At 33.6% G+C, this 25,743-nt stretch overlaps 1 protein-coding gene across 1 annotated transcript; it reads left to right on the top strand.

The window, feature by feature from the left end:
* The first annotated feature begins 15,943 nt into the window (after window positions 1-15,943).
* On the top strand, window positions 15,944-25,143 carry LOC149786583 (ganglioside GM2 activator-like). The gene is made up of 4 exons (XM_089978220.1): window positions 15,944-16,106; window positions 17,087-17,285; window positions 20,018-20,192; window positions 24,980-25,143. Exons 1-4 carry the CDS (start codon window positions 16,022-16,024, stop codon window positions 25,088-25,090), a joined length of 570 nt encoding a protein of 189 aa, XP_089834346.1. The 5' UTR covers window positions 15,944-16,021; the 3' UTR covers window positions 25,091-25,143.
* The last annotated feature ends 600 nt before the right edge of the window (window positions 25,144-25,743 follow it).

The following is a 25,743-nucleotide window of genomic DNA, read 5'->3' as shown; positions in this document are numbered from 1 at the left end:
AATCATGTAACTTAGTACGAATGTATAATTTCATGGGTAAATGATAATTAAAATTATAAAAGATCTCGTCAAAACAGAAACTATCATAAGACACATTATTACCAGAATAAATATTATTATCAGAATAAATATTATTATCAGAAATAACCATATATCTGAATCCATTCAAAGATAAATATCGTTAAAAGAATAAAAATTGACCAGAATAAATTTTATGACCAGAATAAAAGTATATTAGCATATATAGTATTGTCAGAATAAAAATAAGTCAGTTTGAACGAATATTATTAACAGAATAAAATTAACCTGTATCCCTTGACAATGTCAAGGATAAATAGTATAATCAGACCACAAATACATGAGAATAATATTATTATCAGAATAAAAGTAAATTAAAATAAATACTATAATCAGAATAAAACTAAATCGGAACAAATATTATCATCATGATAAAAATAAATCTGAATAAATGTTATTATCAGACACAAAAAATCTGAATAAATATTATCAGGTTAATGTAACGTGGTTAGGCTCGAAAAAACAATAACACAAGAAAAAATCAAAACACTAAGCTTTGACAAATTTTACAAAATTTTTATTTCCCTGGAAAAAAACTGTAAAAATGACAAATAAGAGCGTACTGGTTTAAGGATCAAATCGAACAATAGTACAAGTCCTAGTAACGAAATGTTCTAATGAACTCAATTTCGATTCCCGACGAAGAATCCCAGATGTAAGGCGATGACATATTATATATCCTTTATGGTGATGTCGTCCACAGTTCCTTGTAGAAACAAAAGAAATAATCCGGTGTTTGTATTAATGAAATTTATTTGTCCAATGATTCTGTATGAACATATATAATTCCAGAAATAAACAGAATCAATCATTTTTAATCCAAATAATTCCAATTAACATTAACATAGCTCCATACCGACAAAACAAACGAACAAATTGACACCAAGTGTTTTAAGACCAGACTGAGATTATTTCTCTAAAACAATGTTTAAACATTAATTTTGAGGCGCAGAATGGGTGCCCGTTCGAAGGTCACATTGCCATGTCTATATCAAGTACTCAAAGCATGGCCGTGACGAAAACCAATCATTTTCCTTCGAGAATAAAATTAATTAAGAAAAAAGTTGTTGACTTCACTAAAAACTATTTACAAATCGAGGGTCACGTATCAAACACAGCCTCGATCTCAGTCGTATTATTCTCATAATAAAAATAAATAGAAATATAACCTCATGTGACTATTACTAATTTTGAATAGAGATCTGGAACTAGGTCAGCTTAGGTGTTTACAAATGAATCAGTCAAAGTAAAACTACTTTCTATAAAAATTCCAAATCACGTAAGCAAGATTATATTAGTATAGCATGTACAATAAAAATACATTTTTAAATAGGACAAACAAACAATACAATTACATCAGATATGCGTAGCCATAAAACAATCTAAATAAATATTGTCAGAATAAATAGTATTATCAGAATAAGTATTATCATCATTATGTTTAGAATCACAAATGGATATTAATTATCATAATTGTCATTTTTTCATCAAATTGCATTAGCAGACAAAGCTTAAACGTTCGTTGTTGCCATAACGTTCACCTTGACAAACATGTTAATGACGTTTACACTACTTTCACGTTTACTACGGTCTATGGTAACAGCGTTAATTTTACGATCTGACATAAATCTTTATCAATTGTCTAATTGTTATATTAATACTATTTTTGTTTCGTATTCGTGAAATATTTCGGATCTAATTTTACTCAGTTGGATATTTCTGAACTTTTGTATATTTGTCTGTATCAATATGGATTGAAACAAAGACTTCTGAATTAGCTTAATGAATCTGTATTCTGCAGGTAGTGTATATCGATCTTCCAATTTTCATTGTTGTAGTGGCTCAGAATCAGTAGCAATTTTTTCAGGATTTAATTCATCAGATACTATTATTCCGCCATGCTTTAATTTTTAATTACGTTCAACAAATGTCTGCACAACACGCCCAATTATCAACCTCAGGAGACTGCAAGAGAGCAACAACCAAGAGGTGATATGGTGGGAATGAGTACTTTTATGTTGAATTTCGAGCATGGGGCTAGGCTCCATCCATTAGTGACAATTTGTCAGTCAAGGGATTGGAAAGCCAAACCTCAAGGATGAGAATTAGCCACTCTAGATCTCAGCCAAATACATACCATGATGATATATTTTTCATAAATTATTATCAAGTTACCTATGCTAGAATCATACAATGATTATTATACGGAGTAAACAAACTACATCGTGGATTTATATCCATTTTCCAATACACGCTGTATAAAATAATCGCACATATATTTCAGCGTTTGATTTTGTCAAGGTTAACATGCATGCAGGTCCCTATACAGCTATTTATCTAGTAATATATAAAAACTTGTAGCTATATTATACACGTGACTTGCAGTGTGATTTACGGTTTTTCGGTCTTGATATTATCGACGACGAACATATCTGCGGATAAATTTAAAACGATGTAAATACCCTTCTATTAATTTGAACTGTTACAAAATTACGTTACTCAACTAACAGCTGATTAGACACATACAAGTTAAGTATTGAATGATGACAAAAATAAATAACATAACGCAGTAACAAGCGGGGTAGCCAATTAAATACCCCACCGGCGAGAGCTTTTCTCGACAGCGTTACCACCCTCATCGGCTTTATATCTAACACAATGGGAGATACTGAAATATTATTTTTGTCTATATTTCTTCGAAAATGTGACGTATTGTACCGACTTTGGGTGATTATCAAAATATTTGCCAGCATCATTCATTGATTGTACTATTATATCTTCAACAGTCTCTGTATTCACAGATGTAATAACCATTTTTGCAAATGTTTACATTTCTAAAATCTCCAAATTTGCTTTTTTGACTACTTATAAAAGCTAGTATATTGCCCAGGGAATGAACAATTTTCCTGCCGTTAATACGATCAATCACAAGTCTATTTTGGATTGCTCCTTTAAAACATTGTTAGACAAATTTATGAGAGGGATACATTTTATTCACAATGCATATGAGATATCCAGTATTAGTGATATTACCAAATTGCTTTTTACTCGACAATACCTGGTTACACCATCACAAGACACTTTATATTCTTTGATGACAGGATGTTGGTTTTTTTTAAATTTGCTCTATTTATATAAGATTTGTAAAATAATTATTGGACAATCTGGCGAGAGAATCTTCAGCATTTTCTATGACCTTGTCATTATTGTTGGTGTTAAGTATTTAATAAGACTAATCGCCTGAGTATTTAATTATGTTAATCATTATAATCTTTTGACTGTTACATATCAATTATGTTTGAAAAATATTGCGGATCCCAAGGTAGAACATGTTTGTGATGATCCATCTGGGATTGCAAGTAAATACTATCGAAAATTCACTCAACGGTTGCATGGAGGTACACAAGTTTGCAGGACAATATTTTGTTGTGTAAGATCATTTTTCAAAAACATTTCTCTCGTATTTGTTCTGAAAATTGGAAGCAGTACCAACCTTAACATTCTTTGAAATTGCACCCATAAACCACTCAATATAACGTCTTCACAATAGTTCATGATTTGCATGTAATAAGTCCTTTCAACACAGATTAGACTCTTTTTACTGCATCATCTAACTGTAGGTCCACAAAACTATGCACATGATTTTTGTAGTAAGGTTATAAGCCAAAAATGTGGAATATATTTAATTGTAAAATTAATTTTATTATAATTTCTTCTTTTATATTACTAACTCTCTTGCTGCATTTTACCTTAAATATCAATAAAGCAGGATACAAACTTGGAACAATTGCATTTGATGTGTGCTTGTTTGAATATGTACTAAATGGTGAAAGTGACAACTTTTGGAAAATGTGACAAAATATGAATATTTTATGTTTTAAACAGAAATATGTGAACTAATTTGGTAGGTGTGATAGACTATATTTTGTATAGTAACAAAATGTGATAAAACGATTGTGTAATATTTTATGCGAAACAAATGTTTATGTTAAACCCTGCTTTGAAAGACTAAATGACTTGAGAGATCTCATGTCAGTGTACTAATTTATACAAAAGAGATATTGTTATGACCTGTTCATGAAATACCTTATGTCCTGAGAGACCATACACTTTTGCGATTAAAATGGTCTTTAGAAACCGTTACTAGTGTCCTGTAGTTAAACATAGTGAATTCTCATGGGTGCATGGGTTTAAGTCAAAAGAGCAGAGTACTTATCCGCATTCAGTCACGTATATGATTTAATATATATATATATATATATATATATATATATATATATATATATATATATATATATATATATATATATATATATATATATATATATATATATTAATTGTTTGTGTTTCAGTTTTGAATTTGTATTTTTCTTACATGCTATTTTAATGAAACATTTTTCACTAGAGATGATACTTTTTCAGAACATTGTTTGACCTTGACTTTTAGTTTATAAACAGTATGTGTTGATCTAAATTCTGACCTGGGTTCAGATGTCTTAAACAAAGGTCTATTTTATTTTAAAATGATTGGTTGTTTTCAATGTCATCATAGGACTACGTTGGTTAAGAAGTAAACACGTTTAAAATTTTTATTCTGGGAATAAAATCATTGGTCTAATCAAGGCCATATTCTGTGGATGTAAAATAAACATAGTCACGTGATCCCCTTTCTGATTTCAGAACTTGGGGGAATTTCGAAACTGCGTCTTACGATACAATATAATCTTTGTTTTGAGAGAGATTTCTCAGTGTTTAGACTTTTCTCAGTGATGTCAACTTAATTTGTTCTAGCCAGATTTAAATGATAATAATTCTTCAGTTCTTTGGATTTGAAAAAGACTAATTCTTTATTATCTGTAAATATTTAGAGGAGTGCTCACACGTACATTTTGGAAAGAGATTGCTTACAACTTTAATTTGGACTTCCAACACCGGAGTGCCATTATTTGTATTTCTACAAGGAACTGTAGATAAGCACAGTACTGACGACAGCATACGTCATCGTCATCCATCTTGGATTTTTCATTTGTTGCTAGGACTTGTGCAAAATAATTCGTGGATTATTCTTATATTAGTTTTGGATTTGATTCTTGAAACCGTATGTTCTCCTTTTTTCATTTTTACTGAATTTTTCCAGGAAAAAAAATATTTGTTAATTTTTAAAAAGCTTGTTGTTTTCGCTCTTTCTGTGTTACTGTTTATTCAAGCCTAAACACGTAACACTATATCATCCCTTGTCAGTGGTCCACTTTGTATGAATATAGTCCAAAGAAGCTATTTACATCCCATATGTTTGCTGTCTTTTTTCAATAAATTGCCAGATTTTAGTACGAATCACGGTATTAAAGAATGGATGGTTGTTAAACGATACAAAGTAAGAACTGACAAAATGGATGCTACGGTATCTTAGGGGCATCACTTTGACACGAGTCGTAAGCTTTTGCAAGTCGAATGCATTTTCTATTCTTCTTTGCTTTGAGACAACAATTTAAAACGTAGATATCACCCTTTACCCTTTATTGATAAATGTTTTAATTTAGTTGCTTACCTTTGCTACAATTTGTTCATTGTATTATTTTTAAATGCTGTTTACTTTTGTTCATTGCCATCTTAAAATACTTGACGTTTTGCGCCATATTTCAGTAAGAAGGGCGTATTTTGATATTTAAATATAAAAAATATGTCTTTCTTTCTTGTTTTGTTGTTCTTTGTACTTTATTTTAAAACTTATATGTTATATTATAAATCTTAATCATTTCTATGACGAGTATTTATATGAACATAATCCTTCCACAAAATATTTAATAATATCCGTCTTTGCCGCTAATCTCAGCGCCACATATGTTAAGCAACGGGGTCTCGTTCTCATCGTTTGCCTTCCTTTCTGTGGTTATTTCTTTACATTCTTACTTAGTACTTAGACATTTCAGAAACTACTTTCATCGCCTTCTGTTACATGTTTCTACTATTGCAAATAGTCTTTTTATTTCGGTAAAACGTAGTACTGGTGATAATCAGTTTTGTTTATATGACGGTATAGCTTACTATTACTGTGCTGTATACTTCAGATTGATAGTGGTGAGTAACTGATATAATTTTAAAAGCACCTCTGATATACTCCATACAAATGTCTGCAGAACTTCAATATTACGGTAGGACAAGTTTCACCGTTTCAATTGTTGTCCTTGCCTAATAATGTTTAATAGAGATAATTCAGCGTACGCCTTCTGTTTGTAAGCATCTAAAACTGTGCTCGAAGTTTCCTTTTCAATACCTTTCGCATTTGACCTTATTCTCGGTTTCTTAATGACATTCACGTTGTTTTCTTATTGGTTCTGCGGTACAAATACATGCGCTCTAACTCTCGTTTCTAATTTAACAAAATTTAAAATTTTCATACTTTTTGTTTCTTTTCGTCTTTCAGTGGTGCGATAGGTAGCTCCTATGTTCGAATAGAAACGGACTAACACATAATACGTTAGCCTTCGTGTACCTTTAGTCAGTAAACTAAACTGGCTTTGCAAACAAAATATTACTGTCAATATTGTCATCATACCTTTAATTAGCTGTTAGTGACATATTATGTTTTGTACCATTCTATGATACGTGTAAATTGTATGTATAAAATAATGAAATCAAGTCGTCATTTCGTCACTTTGTAAAACGTATTTGACTTGCACATGACAGAAAACCATATATAATGATTGGTAAAGAAAAACACAAACTCAAGATATTTGAAAAATATCACTTATACTTAGAAAATGAGAGCGTTGTTAACATTATTTGGAAGGGAGTATGTTTTTAACGTGTTTTTGTTCAATTGTACATTGGTACACTTTGTAACTTAACCTTTAATTGACACATAAACGCATTAGTGTGCCGTGGTTGTATGAACGGATTATATATATATATATATATATATATATATATATATATATATATATATATATATATATATATATATATATATATATATATATATATATATATATATATATATATGCAAAACCATCTGACTGAATATGAAACCTTGTTGCAACATAAGACGAATTCGAAATTTTCATATCATACGCTATATGTACCTTCGGATTTGTGTTTTCGTGTAACGCGATGCAAGTTTCCAATAAAATATGGTACTGCTGCCATCAAAATGGTAAATTTAAGTGTGCTATTTTATATACTACTGACTGACAGTAAATATAACACTTTTACTTTCGTATTTAGAGTATACATCTACATGCATTTGAACGGGCATGTTGCAGTTTGCAGCAAAACTCACCGTGAGCTATCTCGCTTCACTGCCTGTAGACACAATGCTAGACGTTGCACAAATCCAAGCTTCCACTAGCTGTAAAAACCATTCATTAGTCAACTTTGTTTTTCCTAAAATGTGACAATTTGAATTTGTAAAACTTGCATCTATTTTAGATAAAAGTTTAATTTTCGAAATTGAATTGTTTATTTAACTTTCTGTTACAATTTAAGTGATGAATGGTTTTTTATTGCACACGTATTTTCAGATAAAACATATTTTGTATTACAATAAATTTCTTACTACATTGAACAAAATCCTATAATTAAGGAAGATATAGCAAATTTAGCTTTCGTTTCTCAAGTGCACTTGGTCCAAAACTTGCACCTTTGTATAACAACAGCACTACACACTTTTTGAATGACAAACACCTTGTTTGCTATGAAATTCAAACAGATTTTGTTGGTAAAGTTTAAATAGGAGTGGCATGTAAATATGAAAGTGTGATTGAAACTGGCCATCAGCAATTTGTCTTGGTAAGACTCGGGTCACGATTATTACTTACTTTTCAGTAAAGAAAATGTGTTTCGATATTTTTTAGATCATTTGTCTTCTCTCATTTTGTTGGTGATAAAATAGAGATATGTTTAGGCATTATTGTTATTGATTTATATGTTATTGTTTGTAGCATTAAGGCGTTTTTGTCGGTGTGATGTTTGGAGACGGAGCAAAGTACGTAATGTGGCGTTGATACTGATCTGCAAGGGAAAGCTGTAACACTGCACGTTGCTTTATTTACAGTCCAGCCTCTATAAAAATGCAGGATAAAACCTGACAAGAACCTGATTTATTATGATTTGGATACAGTGGGAAGTTCAGTACCAAGAAACAAATGTAATGACCAAACATGAAAAGTGGTCGAGTTCTAAGTCTTTGTGGCTGATATAAGAGTGTGAGGATGCAGATAAGGTTTGATATAAAAATTACCAATGTGCAATCTTTGGGTATGTGGGTTTCATCTGTCCCAAAATTATTTATTGCCCTAAATACATTTAAAAGCAAGAAACTTCGTGTATTTTCAAACTTCGTAAGGTTTACTCTCACAATTATCACTGACATAGAGGTTTGAAGGTCATCTGTATATCTAGAATCAAACTTACAACCCTGTTTGTGGAGGGAATTAGTGCCCCTGTTCAGTCAGCAAAGGAACCAGATCAATCAAACATGCCTATGCAACTAATTAAATCCGAAAACATTATATACCTTTTGTCGTAATTTTGCTTGCATAAAATAGTATTACTTAGAAATAAATAGCAAATAATATTAGGTAGCGAAATTAGAAAATGCTATTTGTTTATTTTAAGTAGTCTCTTAAAAACTAATGACAAAATGAAGTAACATAAAAAACCACAAGCATCGTAGTAAGTATTAGCTTTAATCAGACCATAATCAACTCATTATCCCAAACATCGACATGGAATCATATCAATAATCGAAATATCGACATATAACCATCTGAATAAGCCAAACAGGGATATGGAATCATCTCAATAAGCCAAATATCAATACGGCTTCATCTCAGTAAGCCAAGCCTCCATATGGAATTAGAATCGCTCCTGCATAGCAGCCTGATGAATATTCTCGCGATGAACCTCCTGTAAATCACAGTTCAAACACTTTAAAGGTCGACCCATTGCTGATTGCATTGTAGGTGAATCAAGGTTTCTTCCGCTTCCAAGACAAATCAAAGTAACCGTTGCGTTATTGAGAGCACTTTTCAAACAATTTGTTACAGTCGATGAAAACAAGATTTAAGTCAAGTACATATATTATTGTCAAATAAGACTGATTTGCAATATGTGCCCTAGTATAAATAGTTAAGACAGTCGACGACAGGAATTAGCTTCGCGATCAATCAAAAGTTAGAATGTAAACCAAAAATGATATATTTTTCCTAAAGTACAAGATCTGTGCAGCTCATTATGTTGGCGCGAAGCGTTTGATTTCATCAAACGTATTAATAACTACAAGAAACACATTCGCAACAGAATCAGCGCGAAAGTCATCAGGACATACAACCCAACAGGGCATTCAATCGAGTCGGTCGAGATGCTACTGATAAGATCTAATATGGGTTACATTGCCATGCAAAGCAAAGGTAAAGATTCTGGATACTACCACTGAAAAGTCTTAACGATTTCGGTTCAATAAAAAAACAATAACCTTACACATGCAATCTTATCAAAATTAGAGTCACCTATCACAATTACACTTATACAATTCCTTCACTCTGTAAATCATCATCATCATCATTTCTATTAATATGATTTCTTCTTCTTCTTCTTCGTCTTCTTCTTCTTCTTCTTCTGTGCATTTTCCCCTACCCTATACTGTTAATAATTTTAATTTAGTATTTCAGTGTTTAATTTAGAGAGATGTTATATCTTTTGTACATTTTGTGTACGGCATTGATTCTTCGACAAGGATAGTTTCCTTCATTTGACCTCAAAGTGAAACATTTTAGTTCTCGGTGCGCTAGGGACGAAAATACCTTGTTTGTTTGGTTTGGTTTGGTTGAAGGCAGCGAAAGATGTAGTTTACCCTCTTTTAAACCCTGTTTTTTTTTTTTTTTTTTTTTTCTTGTTTTTCTGCTCTGTTTTCCTAGTTTGTAGACTTTACCCTGAAATTCAAATATATGTTGGCCTGGAACTGCTTTTTAAATCTGCATTTTGTGCTTGCTTTGTGGATGTTAATTGTTCTTTTTTTATACCTTGAGGACGAATCCAAGAGTCCTCTTTTGCACCAAAACCTTTGCTTTAGAATGCCCTGCATCTGCGTCTTACTCTCCCTCTCTCTCGATATATATATAGAATAGATATGATCCCGTCACAGGATTCCGGACATAAAAGGTCAGGTAATAGCAACAGAAACAGAATTCGAGAAGGAGGAAATTCAGTCAATATCACCGTGTATTGATAACATTTATATATGCATGTATAATCGGAATAGCTTGAATATATGCATGTGAAAGCGCTTCTACGTTTACCAGGTTTACTCTCATGGATGTACTAGTAGAGGCATTTGACTTGATTTTATGTAGACACTTTGCTGTCTAAGTCTCATAGGCTCGTTTGGATAAGGCTAATCTCACGGTATTGGACATACGTCAATTTTGTTTTGCGCCGTATGAATATTGTTATTATTCCATCAGCAATTGGTGTAATTTATGGGAATTCACGTCAACGTTTCCTATAATTCTACAAGCTTGTGATCGTCAGAAAATGGACGCATTGTGTGCACGAAACAACTTGTATTACATATGGAAATGAATGTTGCCATAGTGTAGCCATCTGAGCCGCTGAGACCCACATCCTGGCGCAAAGATAGTTTGCTACATGACCCTGAGGAATCTTCAAAGGGGAGATGGTATGCAAAAGATCAGTCGGTACGCAAATTACCAGACTGCGAGCTGAGCTCTAGTGTCTAAAACGAGACATTGTGTACCGGTACGATAGGAAAAGGACACATATATTTAAAGAAGGTATTGTGCCGGCGGTGAATCAAGTAGAAGAAATTTGGCTTTACCATGAGGGTCTACATGGAAGCCATACGGGCGTGTTGGAGACAAGATATAAGCTAGTGATGAAGTTATATTGGCTAGGTGTACATATGGACTTTCGGAGGTTTTGTTTTGTTCTGCGAGAAGTTTCAAGTTACAGCGGTTGGCACCTAAGACCTCCCAGTGGCAATAGGAACCCCCCACTGATTGACGAGATGTTCTCGATGGTGGCAACGAACCTGATAGGTACGACAAAGCCGGAGTCAGATAGTGATAATTCGCTACATATTAACGATATTTGATTACGCTACCTGATATCCGGAGGCTGTTGAGTTAAAGAACATTGATTCCGTTACGTTGGCCGAAGATACCAGTAGGTTGTTGATCTCTCTAACAAGCTGGAAGAGGTTTGTAACTTGGTCGAGAAGAAACTCCGATACGCACGGGGACATCAAGCCAAGTAATACAACATAAAAACCAAGGAACGGCAGTTCAATGTGGGTGATAAAGTACTGCTACTGTTGCCGTTAGAACGAAACAAACGTCAGGTCTCTTGTACCTGAGAGAAAGGGTAGAATAACTTACCGTATCAGAGTTATTGACAATGCGAAACTATACCATGTCAACTTCCTGAAACGTTATCGTGAAAGGGAGACACCCACAGAGATTGTGACTGCTACTGCTTGTGAATGAGGAAACCGATGACAACGAAATTTCGAACTCCATGGACGATCTACAGTTAGTGACATCTACTTGGGGCGATCATATAATTTTGCTAACAAATGTTCCAGATCAACTTAGACGAGACTCGCCGCCTGACAATCTAAGTGTCGTATACTCTTAAGGAGATTCACTTATCTAGGTCACGCCCTCAGCAAAGGCACATTAACCCTATGTGGCTGTAAACTTGACCAAAATAGAATGGCGGTACCACCGACTAATAATACTGAAGTTCCGTTTTTCTAAAGACTGGCAGGTTATTATCGTAGGTATGTTGCTAATTTGAGTGTGACGCTAGTCAACTGACAGACCTGAAAATGAAGAAGGCTCAGAGGAGATTTATTTGGACAGAAGTTTGTGATGGAGCATTTCAGATTTTAAATGACATACTGATGTCTGACGCACTAGTGATATTACTGGACATGACAAACGACTTTGTCTAACGTACCGACTCTGACGGAGGTTTAGGAGCAGTGCTACTGAAAGAACATGACGGGAATTTATTCCCCATTGCATTTCGGTGTTATACAATTATCGACTCTACGAAAGAATGTTTGGCAATTAATTTTGGAATATCGAATTTCCAACTTTCCTTATATGGACCAAATATATTTTAAAACCCAACCACCAAGTGCTCGCATAGTTGTCTTATGTTTACGTTGCTAAATGAACGTTTAATGGGATTACATTATGCTTTTAACAGTACAAACTCAAGATTCGGTATATTAATGGTGGCGGAATTGTAATTGTTGGGGCTGATTGTTTACGAAGGTTGGGGAGTCTGAGGTTAAATAGTCAACTGAGGACGTATAGATGATTAAATTAAATCCATGGCGGTGATAAGGATACGATACTTTAATCGGTCTGGTAGGGTACAAACTCAAGATTCGGTATATTAATGGTAGCGGAATTGTAATTGTTGGGGCTGATTGTTTAAGAAGGTTGGGGAGTCTGAGGTTAAATAGTCAACTGAGGACGTATAGATGATTAAATTAAATCCATGGTGGTGATAAGGATACGATACTTTAATCGGTCTGGTAGGGAAATGATACATTCTTGAAAAGGATCCCTCGGATAACTGTGTATGGCGAAATGGTAAAGAGGAAGTGAATTTGGTTTCATCTATAGCAAAACAATTCCAAGGGTTAAAATATTGCAGAAAAAGCGTGTGTACCTTCTGAAATATTTGCTATTTTGTTGAAACTGTGAATAAAAAGGTTATTACGGAAAGCGGGAGGTATGTGAAATTATCCAAACTCTGGAGGGGCGTGTGTTCAAAATGTTTGTAAGATACGACTGTGTATAAATATCCTACACCGCAAAATTAGTTTGTCCAACGTTTTTCTGCACCAGGCAAAAAGTCCTGGCTTCGAGAGTAGTTGGAAGTACTTTCTCGTAAAATTATTCAGTGGACAGGTTTGGAAGTCTTTGAGAAACACTGAATCAAAAGACAAAATGTGCGGTGCATTAATTTCATGCACTCTTTTCTTTTAGTTGATATGAGACTGAAGATAATTGGTTGAAATTTATCTGTCTTGAATGTTATACGAATCATACATTCTAAGAATGTCACATATTTTCTTGATATGAGTCTTTGGACTTTTGTTTGAATTTATTTGTTTATGTTAATTAACCATGCATACTAGCAATTAATTATTATTATGTACGTGGGATGTTTATGACGATATATTGTTAAATAGTAAATAGTACAGTTAAGTGAATTTTACGTAATTCATTTGTATAACTCTTAACCTATGAATAGTTGTATTAACATTTGGGCATGTGTCCGACAAAGTCAAGATAGTGATAGTTCACACTACAAGGGGTTAATCGCATGAATCAAGTGCAGACTAATCTGATCTGTTGAGAAATACATTAAGTTAACTGTATTATGTTAAGGCCTGTGGAAATAGATTGGGTTTGTAGGTGTTACGACTCTATAGTCATAAACTAAGTAACAGAAAGAAGGAAAACCACCATGTTTTCTAAAACTTAACAAATAATTTAATTATTAAAGTTATCAATGGAAATGAAAAATGAACTTACAGTATTATGAAGTGAATCCAAATATTCCTGATATAGGTCACTGAAAGTTCTAATGAATGAAAAGTTCTGTATAAACTTCAAAACCAGAAATGTACTGGTCCACCAGGAATCATGGCGTTGTCTTTTGACTAACTCACAACAGTTCCACAATAATATTATAGTCCAAATAATGTGCACTTTCTATTTCCACATTAGTCCAAACAAATGTTTTTTCCCCTCGAATAATATTTACGTGCAACATAAAACACCTCTGCATACTTGAAACAGAAACACAAGAAATAAGAAAGACTCCAAAATAGAAATGAATCTGATTGTTTAGTTGTCTCCTTATATACACTTTCGCACAACATAAACCAGGTGACAGATCACACTCTCATTTTCTTGCGAAACCAATATTCATGTAACCTAGCCCATCCAATGGACACTTGCATCATTCCTCTAAAAGCGTCTAAACACCATCAGCCAATGAGACATTTAGCTAACGTTGTCATTATTTGTATTATTAGTACTTGTCAACTCGTTGCATTTATTTATAGATCCTTTTTAATTTTATGCTTTAAACAGACTCATGTCAGGTAGGCAAAATCTATCTGATGATATTCTCTACAATTTACAGGGATGCAAAATAATTACAAATTAGATATAATCATGTAAAGAAGTAAGAAAAGATATAGGTACACTTACCAGTAGGCGAATACTACTCAGTTGTTTTAGAACGCACGCTTGTGGCCTGAAATCATGTTAGCAGTTAGTGTCTTTTGTAATATGGTGTGGCTAAACTACGAAGTAACGAGAGAAACGTGAATATTCTGTCAAAGACATTAAAGACCGAAAATAATGTTTATGCTGCATATATCTTATTTAAAAAGGAGATAGCTCCACGGATATAGGCGAGTCGATCTGTGTAGTAGTTAATGACCCGTACAAGTCTGAAGACAAGAGACACAGAGGGGGTTGGGGGTGGGACATCGTAGGCAGCAACACACGGGATGCTAGAGGGAATAAATAAATCCTAAATTACTACCTGTGCTGAATATGTAGTGACACTCAACCAGTCGTCAGTTTATGCAGGCATGCCGGATAATTATGTTCGAAGCGCGCACTCGAGTTTATGATGAAAGTTGTCGTACGTGTATAAAGAGAACTGCTAATTGCATTCTTTATAACGTTTTGTAATTATTTTCTGGTAAATGTGTCTTTGCAGTGTCTTGGACAATTTTATTATGCTGATCTAATTAATTACATTGTTATATTCTGTTTACGGGGGCTCGTGTTCTTGATTTTTTAGATCGCTGCTCATTCCATCCATTAATTTCATATTATGTTTATGTACTCTATTCGGGCTAAAACTACGAGTTTTATTCATCCTGTAAACATACATAACCACCACCACCACTACCCTTAACATACTTCATTATATTCAAATTTGGAAAAGAATCAAATGACTAAACAAGGCCGTATAATTTAATATATAAATATCTAAAAGACAACTAAGTCCAAACGAAGTTTATTATTTTCAGAATTGTTTCTTTAGAAAAGGCTTTGTGAGGTCTCTTAGTTGTTGATTTTTGATTATATTAGTCATATACCATCCTGCCGCTCCTCTGATTACATTCTAATATATGAACACTGACTTAGTAGTTCTGCGACATTTACGATCCACCTCATACTAATCGCAAACCTTTAAACATAGTAACTTACCGTGTCCGTGGTGAATATACAAGCAATATTTACGTTATATAATCTTTTCGAAGACATCAACTTTACCATGAGAGACATGTTTGTTCCATTTGCAGACATACTGTTGTATCAATTCAATTCAACATGGATCCACAGTGAAGCTACTAAAAGGTGCCGCTACAAATATCCCACATATTCCTCAAAATGCAGCCGGTATTTTCACTTTTTAGCACCGAATAAATTTCGGAAGGAATACATATCAAATAGGATAATGACGTCAGTGGACATTTCTAAATATTGAATGTTAATTATTTGGAATTGTTTTTATCTAAACCTGGGTGAAGAATGTTATGCTATTCAGTTATAAAGTTCATGCAGTTTTGCTTCCTATTCTAAATGTATGGGAACAGTCTATTCGGAACTCTACGACACAATGTAAACTTATTCTAGATCCACCGCAAGCAAAACGCCATAGCCAACTCAGGTCCACAAAGGGGACATTGTAACATTATCATCATATAAGGTCAGAAAATGTCAGTTAAGTTTATCAAAGACGTGATAAATTCTAATATACTGATAACAATTCTGTCATCTGATAGTATAAAGCCAAGAGCTTCACATCGCTCAGACCTACTGTCTGCATTTCTAAACCGGCGTTCCGCCAGAGCAGGTGAATACCGGACACAATGATCCCAGTGGTGCTTGTTCTCTTTTTCTGCCAAGCTTTGGGGCAGCTTGTTCTCCCAGCACATTTTAACTGGAGCGATTGCGGTATATTTCGATTGCTCTTCATTTCTTCCTATTCTTCCTCTTAGAATGTAATGAACGTTTCCATATACTCTTGTGAATTGTATTGTTTGGTAATATCTAATTAAATTTGCTCATCGAATACAGGTATCATACGGGAACTAAACTGTTTATTTTTCAGTGGCTTTAATGTGAATGAAAATTATGTGTATTTTAAACCGTTTTTTTTTTTCTTTCTAAGAAGATCGTGGTTACTTTGATATCTACTAACTAGTTAGACGACTGTTTGCACTCCAAAATTTACTTCAGTCACACCCAGAAATATAATTTTTTAATGATATTCAGGGAATAATTATTCCTTTTTTTCATATCATTTAATTGGTTACGTTATTTATGTTATACCCTCCAGATTCAAGGCTAGAACTTTATTTTACAGGTGAAACTAAGACAAATTTGCGACTTTACTTGTCCTATATTTATTCTGCTCGAACATTTAAGTAAATTAATTGAAATGTTTTTCATATCGTATTTTCGTCATATAGATCTTCCGATCTGAGGAGTTAGAAGAATAGTTATAAGTGGAAAGTTAGTCACAGGGAACGTTAGTTTTACAGATATTGATCTGTATTCATTTCGGTTTAATTCTAATTCAATGATACTATTATTGAGACTAGTAGTAGGATAAGCAGTAGTACAAATAGTAGTAGTAGTAGCAGTAGTACTAGAATATCCAGTTCGGGGACTATTTATTCTGTTTGGTTCAATTCTTTACAGCATTTTGATGTTGACATTTACCTGGTCTTTTCTCCTGTAATAAGAATCCTTTTCAGTGGTACTTAGTTACCCAATAGTTTTCGCATTATTCTTGCTCTTTCCATGAGTTTCGCTTATTTGTAGTATATTTGGTGTTTGTGATATTCCAATGATGGTTATTAGCTTCTAATATTTCCAGACGTATTATTGTTATTATTATTATTATTATTATTATTATTATTTGTATACAGGACCAGCTGATCGTAAGATTCATATTTCGAATCTCCAGATTGGTCCAGTTCCGGTCAAGCTGCCAGGCCCTATGACTGTATCCCTTGAAGGTACTATTGCCGGGACTCTTCCTGTCGATGTCACGATGGATGCCAACGTCAAAAAATGGACACTGGGGCAGTGGAGCAATCTTCCATGTCTTAACAATGTTGGATCTTGGTAATATATATATATATATATATATATATATATATATATATATATATATATATATATATATATATATATATATATATATATATATATATATATATATATATATATATATATATATAGACGGTACGTAGTTATTTACGTACTTACCTACGTCCATTCATATGTTAAAGAAAAATTTTGGTATGTAATATTCTGATCTCATTGAAGTAACAACTGAACAGTAAATTAGTCTATACATAGCTCATAAATCACTAAATCAACGATAAACGTTTTCAGATTTGTTCAACATAATCACTTTTTTTGTCTCAATTTATAATATAAATGCAAATACCGATGTTAAACATTTGCCTACATTTGACGTTGTTTGAATATGTATTTTTTTTTTATTAATTTGATTTGAATCGCATGTTTTGGAATACATTTTCATCTGTTAATCCAAATATTAGAACTTTAAAATAGTATTATCTCTCTAATTCCTTTCTGAGCCCACTGAATCAGCTATACATAGAATATTTTTTTCACATAGGTATGTCGAAGTTTTATGCCCACTTTATTAATATGGTTTAGTAATGTACAGCATTGCTAAAACTGAAGAGTGCCCAAGATATAACACAAGTAATTCAGTTGGTTGACTGTAAGCATCTTTTTTTTTATTGCGCATTAAAGTCATCCAATACGGGACAATGAAGGCAAGAGGTCCATGACTGCAAAAAGACATCCTATCTGATATCAGTTAAAGGGAATATCATCAATGATTGTGACAAGCTGATAAAGCGGTAGGGTGGGTGAAACATTAATCGGAGCTGTATTTCAAGGAAAACATCGCCAACACCATACAAAGTGTGTCTATCATGGATAAACTAAACGATGGGGGAGCCTTTGAGGAGCTCAACACGACCACACAAATGTGTAACATGACAGTAGTGAAGCCAACATCATTATTCTTTGCAAACACAACAACTTTCGCGGCATCTCCCTGCTGAACACCATTAGCAAATTAAGACTAAAGAGTCTACCATGATGTTCAGTGGCATCAACGACTCTCCTCATCTCACTAAAGTTTGAATCGAAATAATTAATCCCAGTTTGCTTTTTGAGGAAGACTGACAGGCCTTTGATTTGAGTCACACTCTTTGTTTTTCCCATCTTCGCTGGGTACTACTGCGCCGGCGTCTGTTGCTAAGAGGTTGGTGTAGTGCGTCAGAATACAGGCGTGACCTCCCTTGGTCGCATGTGGTGCTGACAGTTATGCGGAGGATGCATTTATATTTCGAGCGGTGCATTGACTTTGACTGAAGTCTAACCATACTGCATATCGAGGATTGATCCGTGTCTCTGACAGGGATATAGTAGTTGTTAGTGATAATAACACTGTTAAGTCAGCGCGTCTGGTGATGATTAGATCCATGTGGAAGACTTGTATTGAGGCTTGGTCTGGAATATGGTTTTGTGACGTAGAGATCATGACAGTAGGGTCTTTTTATTGTCGATCATCTTCCCAAGACCGTGATGATAAAGCTGGGCCATGATTCACATTCGGAGCCTTCTCTAGTGTTAAAGTCATCAGCACATGATATGATTTTCATGGCGGGCAGTATATTTGGTGGAGGAAGAACTCAGTGATACCCTCATTTAAATACCACTGATGTATGGGATGCTACTGGCAACCTTTGTCACATACAGACTTCGGCCGAACCCGAGTCTCGAACCCAGGCGTACAGCGGTGAGATATGAATTGTCGTTAATACCGAGCGCCTTCGGTCATTCAGCTATTTGTCCCCCTCCCCTAGCAGGCGCAAACGTTCTCATTTCGGGATTCGGTTAATGGTTGATTCTTGTAAACCGAGTCTTTTGTTATAGAGGACAAGTAGTGAGTTGGAGCGTACACACTCACAACGTTAGCCGGGCACTGCGAGTTTAATAGCCAGGTTACCAAGACTCTCTCGGAAAGGCTTTTCAGTCATTCTTATGAGTGGGAAGTTTACTACGAAGTCTATCCTGTACTTTCTTGTTTGCTACAGGCATTTTCTTCACCAAAAGGTGTACACTTTCTACGCGATCGAGTTAATGTGAGGCGTATTTTTTTAATGGCTGCGATGTCAACACTGAGTATGTTAAGTTCGACGTTGGTCACAGCCCTTTGCATAGCTCGTTGATCTGTTGAAGGTCTTCGGAGAAGCCATTTGTAAACATTCTAACTTTCAGATTCCCAAGTCATAATGCTGATTTTTTTTGTTGCTCCTTCGTTTTGCCTCGTGCAATAGTCGCAGTCCACTTGTAGAGTATAAACTCTTAGCTCCAATCACCCATTCGTCGATTGATTATTTATTCTATGACATGCATTTCACTTACCGAAGATAATCATTATGAAATATGATGGCTTGATCACAACTTAAAGAGGTTCGCGATAAAAGAAAAACTTGGGAACGATATATTTCTCTAGTAGTTCTATATCATTTCTTGATTTTCGGTATTGCAGAGCAGCGATGGATTATGGTAAGCGTGTCAGACAATCGATCAGAAAGGTTTTGGCTTGAAATCTGCTCTCCCTGGTTGGCTATCGTTTTCTGCCTAGGGAAATGAACCATACTCAAATTGCATGGAAACTGTATAAACTACATATGTTTATGTGCCGTTAAACATCCTAAATTGTTATTCATTGCACGTCATCTTTTCTCAAATCTTATCTTTCATACATCTTGTGGAGAAAATCTGCTATCACTCTTATATTGTAGCCATTATGATAATCCTTGTGAGTTTTTGAAGACTTTCGCAACAAATGGATGCCCTCGCCAGCTAGTTAGCAACGGTCTGCCTTGCACGTGCCCTTTTTCTCCAAAAAGGCTCCACATGACGAAGGAAATTTTCAACGTGACCCACATACCACATAATTCCTCTAGATTTGTCGAGGTAATCTATTTTATCCACGAAGGTTGATATTTGTTCTCATGCAAGATCCATTTAACTCAGATCTTGTAAATAGTCAAGCTACTTCACAGTATGTTGGTTCCAGTAACAGGAACACATATAGCCTAATTTTCATTTTCAAAAACCATAATTCTTCCACCTATCACACGATACAAAAATATTGTTCCGCAGTCAGGACATTATTTAATACGATCATTAAGGTTCTCCACTGTATGCTTCCTGGCTCAGTCACATACACCTTATTTTCATTTTATTATTTGAATACGGCTGCACAAGAGCATTCTAATTTATTTACATGAAATAACAAATTAATCCCTGATCAATATTTCACAATTTATTTTATATAAATTGCTCATATCAATTAATCTTGGATGTCATGATTAAAATTTAAATACAAAATACGTGTATTTAAAACACAGATTAAACAAAGGAAGAATAATATGGATGTCTGTGGTAAACAGATGTAAATTTCAATAAAGAGAACAACGTAAAATGTGTACTAGCACGAAAAAGCATTTAAAAATTCAAACGTTCATGTCATTTGCAAGGCGGACAATTATATAAAAATTATATTACATCATTTAGTTGCAAGAAAAGAACAGTAAAATTAACCAGACCATTGCATGATAACTTTTCAATGGTGAATGTAAATACGGTGTGTATATATGATGTGTAGTACAGCATATTTAAAAGCTGAACTACACCGAGTATGACATATACAGCGTCGTTGTATGGTTCTGTAGAAAAATATACTATTCAGTTTGACAAGACGAACTGCTACAAATAAAAATATTATTTTTTGTTTCTCAGATGAATATTAAATACCGTGACCTTTAAATGATTAATGGAACAGTTTATTCATACAGTAATTATGTGGCCTTTAAAGTAAGCTGTCGACATGAAAAAGTCAGTAACTAGACGAAATCACAATTAGAAATGAATAAGGATTTTCTATGTCACCAAACTACATCTCACAGTGAGATGGATATAGGTGGCATTATTAAATATATATGAGTACTCCACTAGTGTGGATGAGTCATTTTTGTACGCATCAACCAACACCCGTCTGTCCCATAATCTTGTATATTATTCATGCTAAGGTAACATGGTCTCTCACAAAAGGCCTCACCTGTGTACCCAGGTGTTGCCTAGTGTCTTTCTGATTCCGATGAAGTAGAGTATTTATAATATCAACGATGATTATAATGATGATTGGTACTTTCCATGATCACTATGATAGTTGTGGTTGGCGTTGTTCAAAAGGTAACTAACTGGAATGAGAACTTTCAAATAGTTTTTTATTAAAGAAAACATAATTTTATTATATACGTAAGAATGAAATATAGAAAGTTATTTTCAAAGTATTTGTCATATTCTTTATTCCAACATTTTCACATGTGAAAATGAAAGTTTTCCTATCATGCCATGCGACGTTTGATTGTGAGGGCATACATAAGTTATACCTGCAGTGAAAACACGAGTCCTTTTTGAGTTAGAAGTAAGATAAAGAAACTGCCTTACATTTCAAAATGGAAATTAATCACTGGTAATGAAATATGAGTAGACCCCGTTCGAGTCTCAGAAGTTATTTCCCCTTACGTCCGTGACAACCACAACACACGAGCGTTTACTTTTCTTGAGTAAATACCGGATATATTTCATGTTGTAGTTAACTTCGTCACTCGTTAAAATAGCACGGTTCTCTTACCACACAATTAAATATACCCGGTATTTACGTATATATATATATATATATATATATATATATATATATATATATATATATATATATATATATATATATATATATACATACATATATATATATATATATATATATATATATATATATATATATATATATATATATATATATATATATATATATATATATATATATATATATATATATATATATATATATATAATTAAACATTATATAAATATCGATCATTCTTCAGCGTGAATTTGCTGAGAAAGATTAACAAGATTAAAGTACTGTCAGATTTTAACACTTAGGGATATCGATGTTAATTACACTATTCTCTCCATCATTGTTACAAATGTTACATATACATGTGTTACAAACTTACAACGTATGTTGTCACTGCTCATATACATGATATACATATATTCAACACTTATGTTTCCTTACATTTAAGTACAATATAATGGATTTGTTTTTGCTCCTGGTTTTCAATTATTGTTCAATACTGGAACATTACCGGTCAATAAATATATTATGATTTACTTTTTTGCAAAATAACTTTTTATCCTATTGATATTTTAAGTCGGTATTGTAGCGCTAATTGGAGCTCCAAATTTAAAATAAGAAATACATCTTTTAAGCATGCGTTTATATGTAGCCATATTGATAATATTTCTATATTCTGGACCCACTCTGTTAACGCCAGGCAATGAATAACAAAACAAAATAATTGTCTTTTCAAAAGATTATGTTCTCTAAATGTTTTGTTTGCATGCTGAAATTATCAGACGAGTGAGGTGAGCCACACTGATTTGATATTTTTGTCATTGTTAGTAATATTATTAGTAGGAATAGTTATTGTTTTTGTTCTAGCAGTAATAGTAGCATTAGTTTCCACTATAGATCTTTCATGTTTACTTTTTCCTACCCAAAACTAAACAGATGAAAACAAAAATGTATTGAAAACAAACCTACTGGGGCCGGAAATATATGCCATGCGAGTCAAGTAAGATCAACGTTCTGTTATTTAATAAGCCGCCAATGTTAAAACTAGGTCTATTCAGTGAAGTTCTACCGTAAAAACCCTATGGGGTCTTCATCATTGCCCAGGGCGCCATTTACCCTAAGTACTCCACTGGGTCTACTAAATCCAGAATGAGAAACAATTTGGCATTTGGTGTCAGATATATATGTATCATCCACTTTAGAGTCATTCTCAGTGGACATTGTCTCCCTCAAATCTCCCAATAGAAACATTGGGCATATGATATACACATGCATATGATATCTGTGTCCATTATGTCAATCCTATAACCAGTTAAAGGTATATATGGAACGCCTGAAATGTTATTAGCCCAAATCGATTACCTTGGATAATTTTAACTACATTATATATTCATTAGACAACACCATAGACCCATAAGAGAACAAGATTTTCTAACATATTTTGGTCCTGACAAAGAAATCATGTATAAATATCATGAAGGTTTCTTACAGGCATACGAAATTTGTCATTTTTTTGAAAAATATTACACACTTTACGGGAAATACAATTAATCCACAAAGCTGGTTTAATATATATTAAAATTTCATCGCTATTATTTTTAAATATAATTTCTTTTTTTTTCAAGCTGCATTCATTGCATTATGAATACACACACACACACACACACACATATATATATATATATATATATATATATATATATATATATATATATATATATATATATATATATATATATATATATATATATATATATATATATATATGTATTGAGATCAGAACATATAGTTTAGTCTGATGGCCTGGACAGTGAACTGAATGTAGATTTCCAACGTTACAAAAGGGTTTTAATGCATGTGTCAAACATAGTACACACCTTAAAAATACAATAAGATTGAGATATTAGCAATAGCAAAATACTTGTAAATTCAAGAGATTAGTGTTGAAAGACTGAAAATTAAAAACCTCAGTACCGAATACTTTTTTACTACAACTATACCACTGGAAAGGAAAGAAATTTGTTAAAGATACTCTCTCTATATATGTCTCTCGCCCGCCCCTCTCTCTCTCTCTCTCTCTCTCTCTCTCTCTCTCTCTCTCTCTCTCTGTCTCTTGCGCGCTAATCTAACATTAGATTCTAGCAGATGTAATAATAATATCAAGCAGTTGTAGGAAGCAGAAAATATATGGGCATGTCCTGTCAGAGGAGAATGAACTTAAGTGTGTGTCATCATATGGAAGCTGCTTGAGTCTCTTTATATCAAGGGATCACGGAGATTCCGTTGTTAGCGCACCGGACTCGTGACCAGAGTCGAAGCCGAACATGCGGTCAGTTTACTAACTAATCGTGTTTTGTATCTTGCCAAAGCACAATTGCTTAATTGTGTATGCACTATATAACATTCCAAGTGTTGGGGTGCCACAAAACAACAAATTATACATATTTTGCTTCGTAATTTATTAATAGCCGTTTAAATACTGATCCCAACCGCAAGTGCAATAGTCTGAGTTTCTGTAGCCATCTTATTAAGGATTCAATATATCTACCCAAATACGACTTCGCAAAATTTTGTTTCGTAAATAGCATTTTTATTTGCTATTTGGTATAAAATGCGAGGTCAAAACTTGTTTAGGACTACCTTCGCATAACCGAGATCAAAGCATTTAGACATAGTTTGTCATCGATAGTTTAACAAAATTGTTCAGGTAATATCGTAGCAACAACATTAGTGAATGATATATATATATATATATATATATATATATATATATATATAGAGAGAGAGAGAGAGAGAGAGAGAGAGAGAGAGAGAGAGAGAGAGAGAGAGAGAGAGAAGAGTAATCAAAGTTAAGGCCCGATACGTCTCATTCAGCAACTCTCCAGAACTTGATACATAAAGTTAAAGATTACAAGATTACAAGATCAATTTAAACTGTTTCTTCTGTTTCTTTTTCATCACCATCATTATGATCATCACCGCCACAAATCCTGTCTCCACAACATAGCTATTATTACCACAGGCGTCACCAATCTGTTATTTTCTGTCACTGCAGGGTAGCTACCGTTACCATCTGGAAATCAAGCAAGCCGGACACGTAATCGGATGTTTGAGTACAGATATTACAACGGCCTCATCTATCACCTCTGGGTTTTTATTTGGTTGAATGATTTGCTTAAATAAATGATTGTTTAAAGCAGAATATAACAGAAAAGAAGACTTATTTTATCGGTATGGATCATTTATTCTCTCTTTCCATTGATATTTCTGGAGCAGAAATATTAAAGGATTCGATAAAGGGGTCAGAAGTCTAGCAAATTGTGTACAACCGTGAATTTTATACATACATTACTTAATATGTCAAATTCACACAAAACGACGGTTGCAATTCCTTTTTTATATGACAGTTGACATAACAAGCTAGAACACTAAACAACCGCCAAAAACGGGATGGTTATACTAAGATTTCGCATTTTATCAATCCGTGCTTCTAAGCAAATCTAAATGCACGTTGAAGATTGTTACAACTGCATGGGAATATACATAACTACTGTTTTAGTGTGATGTTTACTGAAATAGGGAGGACTAAAAAACCAGGATTCTGCATTTTATTCATATGAACTGCTTTTGAGCAATTTACTGTCTTTCCTCTGGAGGAATTACAGTTAGTATCACCCTTGAGATCACCGGTATTCAAGACACAAAACGTCGCATTATGTTCAAATAATGTTTTTACTGATGGACGAGAACTGTCTTCAAAAAATGATAAAAATCTGTACAAAATGAAAACACAGCTATTACAATGTATGAAAATTACTA

The sequence above is a fragment of the Sinohyriopsis cumingii genome, chromosome 12 (assembly GCF_028554795.1).
Source record: "Sinohyriopsis cumingii isolate HCF-2022 chromosome 12, ASM2855479v2, whole genome shotgun sequence".
Classification (NCBI taxonomy): domain Eukaryota; kingdom Metazoa; phylum Mollusca; class Bivalvia; order Unionida; family Unionidae; genus Sinohyriopsis; species Sinohyriopsis cumingii.
This window is presented reverse-complemented; position numbering and strand designations above follow the sequence as displayed.

What these genes read in the sequence shown, in the direction of transcription:
- LOC149786583 (XM_089978220.1), top strand. Translation starts at nt 16,022, where the DNA reads ATGATCCCAGTGGTGCTTGTTCTCTTTTTCTGCCAAGCTTTGGGGCAG. An exon ending in TTTTAACTGGAGCGATTGCG is followed by an intron (nt 16,107 to 17,086) that starts GTATATTTCGAT and finishes ATTTGTATACAG; the next exon opens with GACCAGCTGATCGTAAGATT. An exon ending in CTTAACAATGTTGGATCTTG is followed by an intron (nt 17,286 to 20,017) that starts GTAATATATATA and finishes CTTATATTGTAG; the next exon opens with CCATTATGATAATCCTTGTG.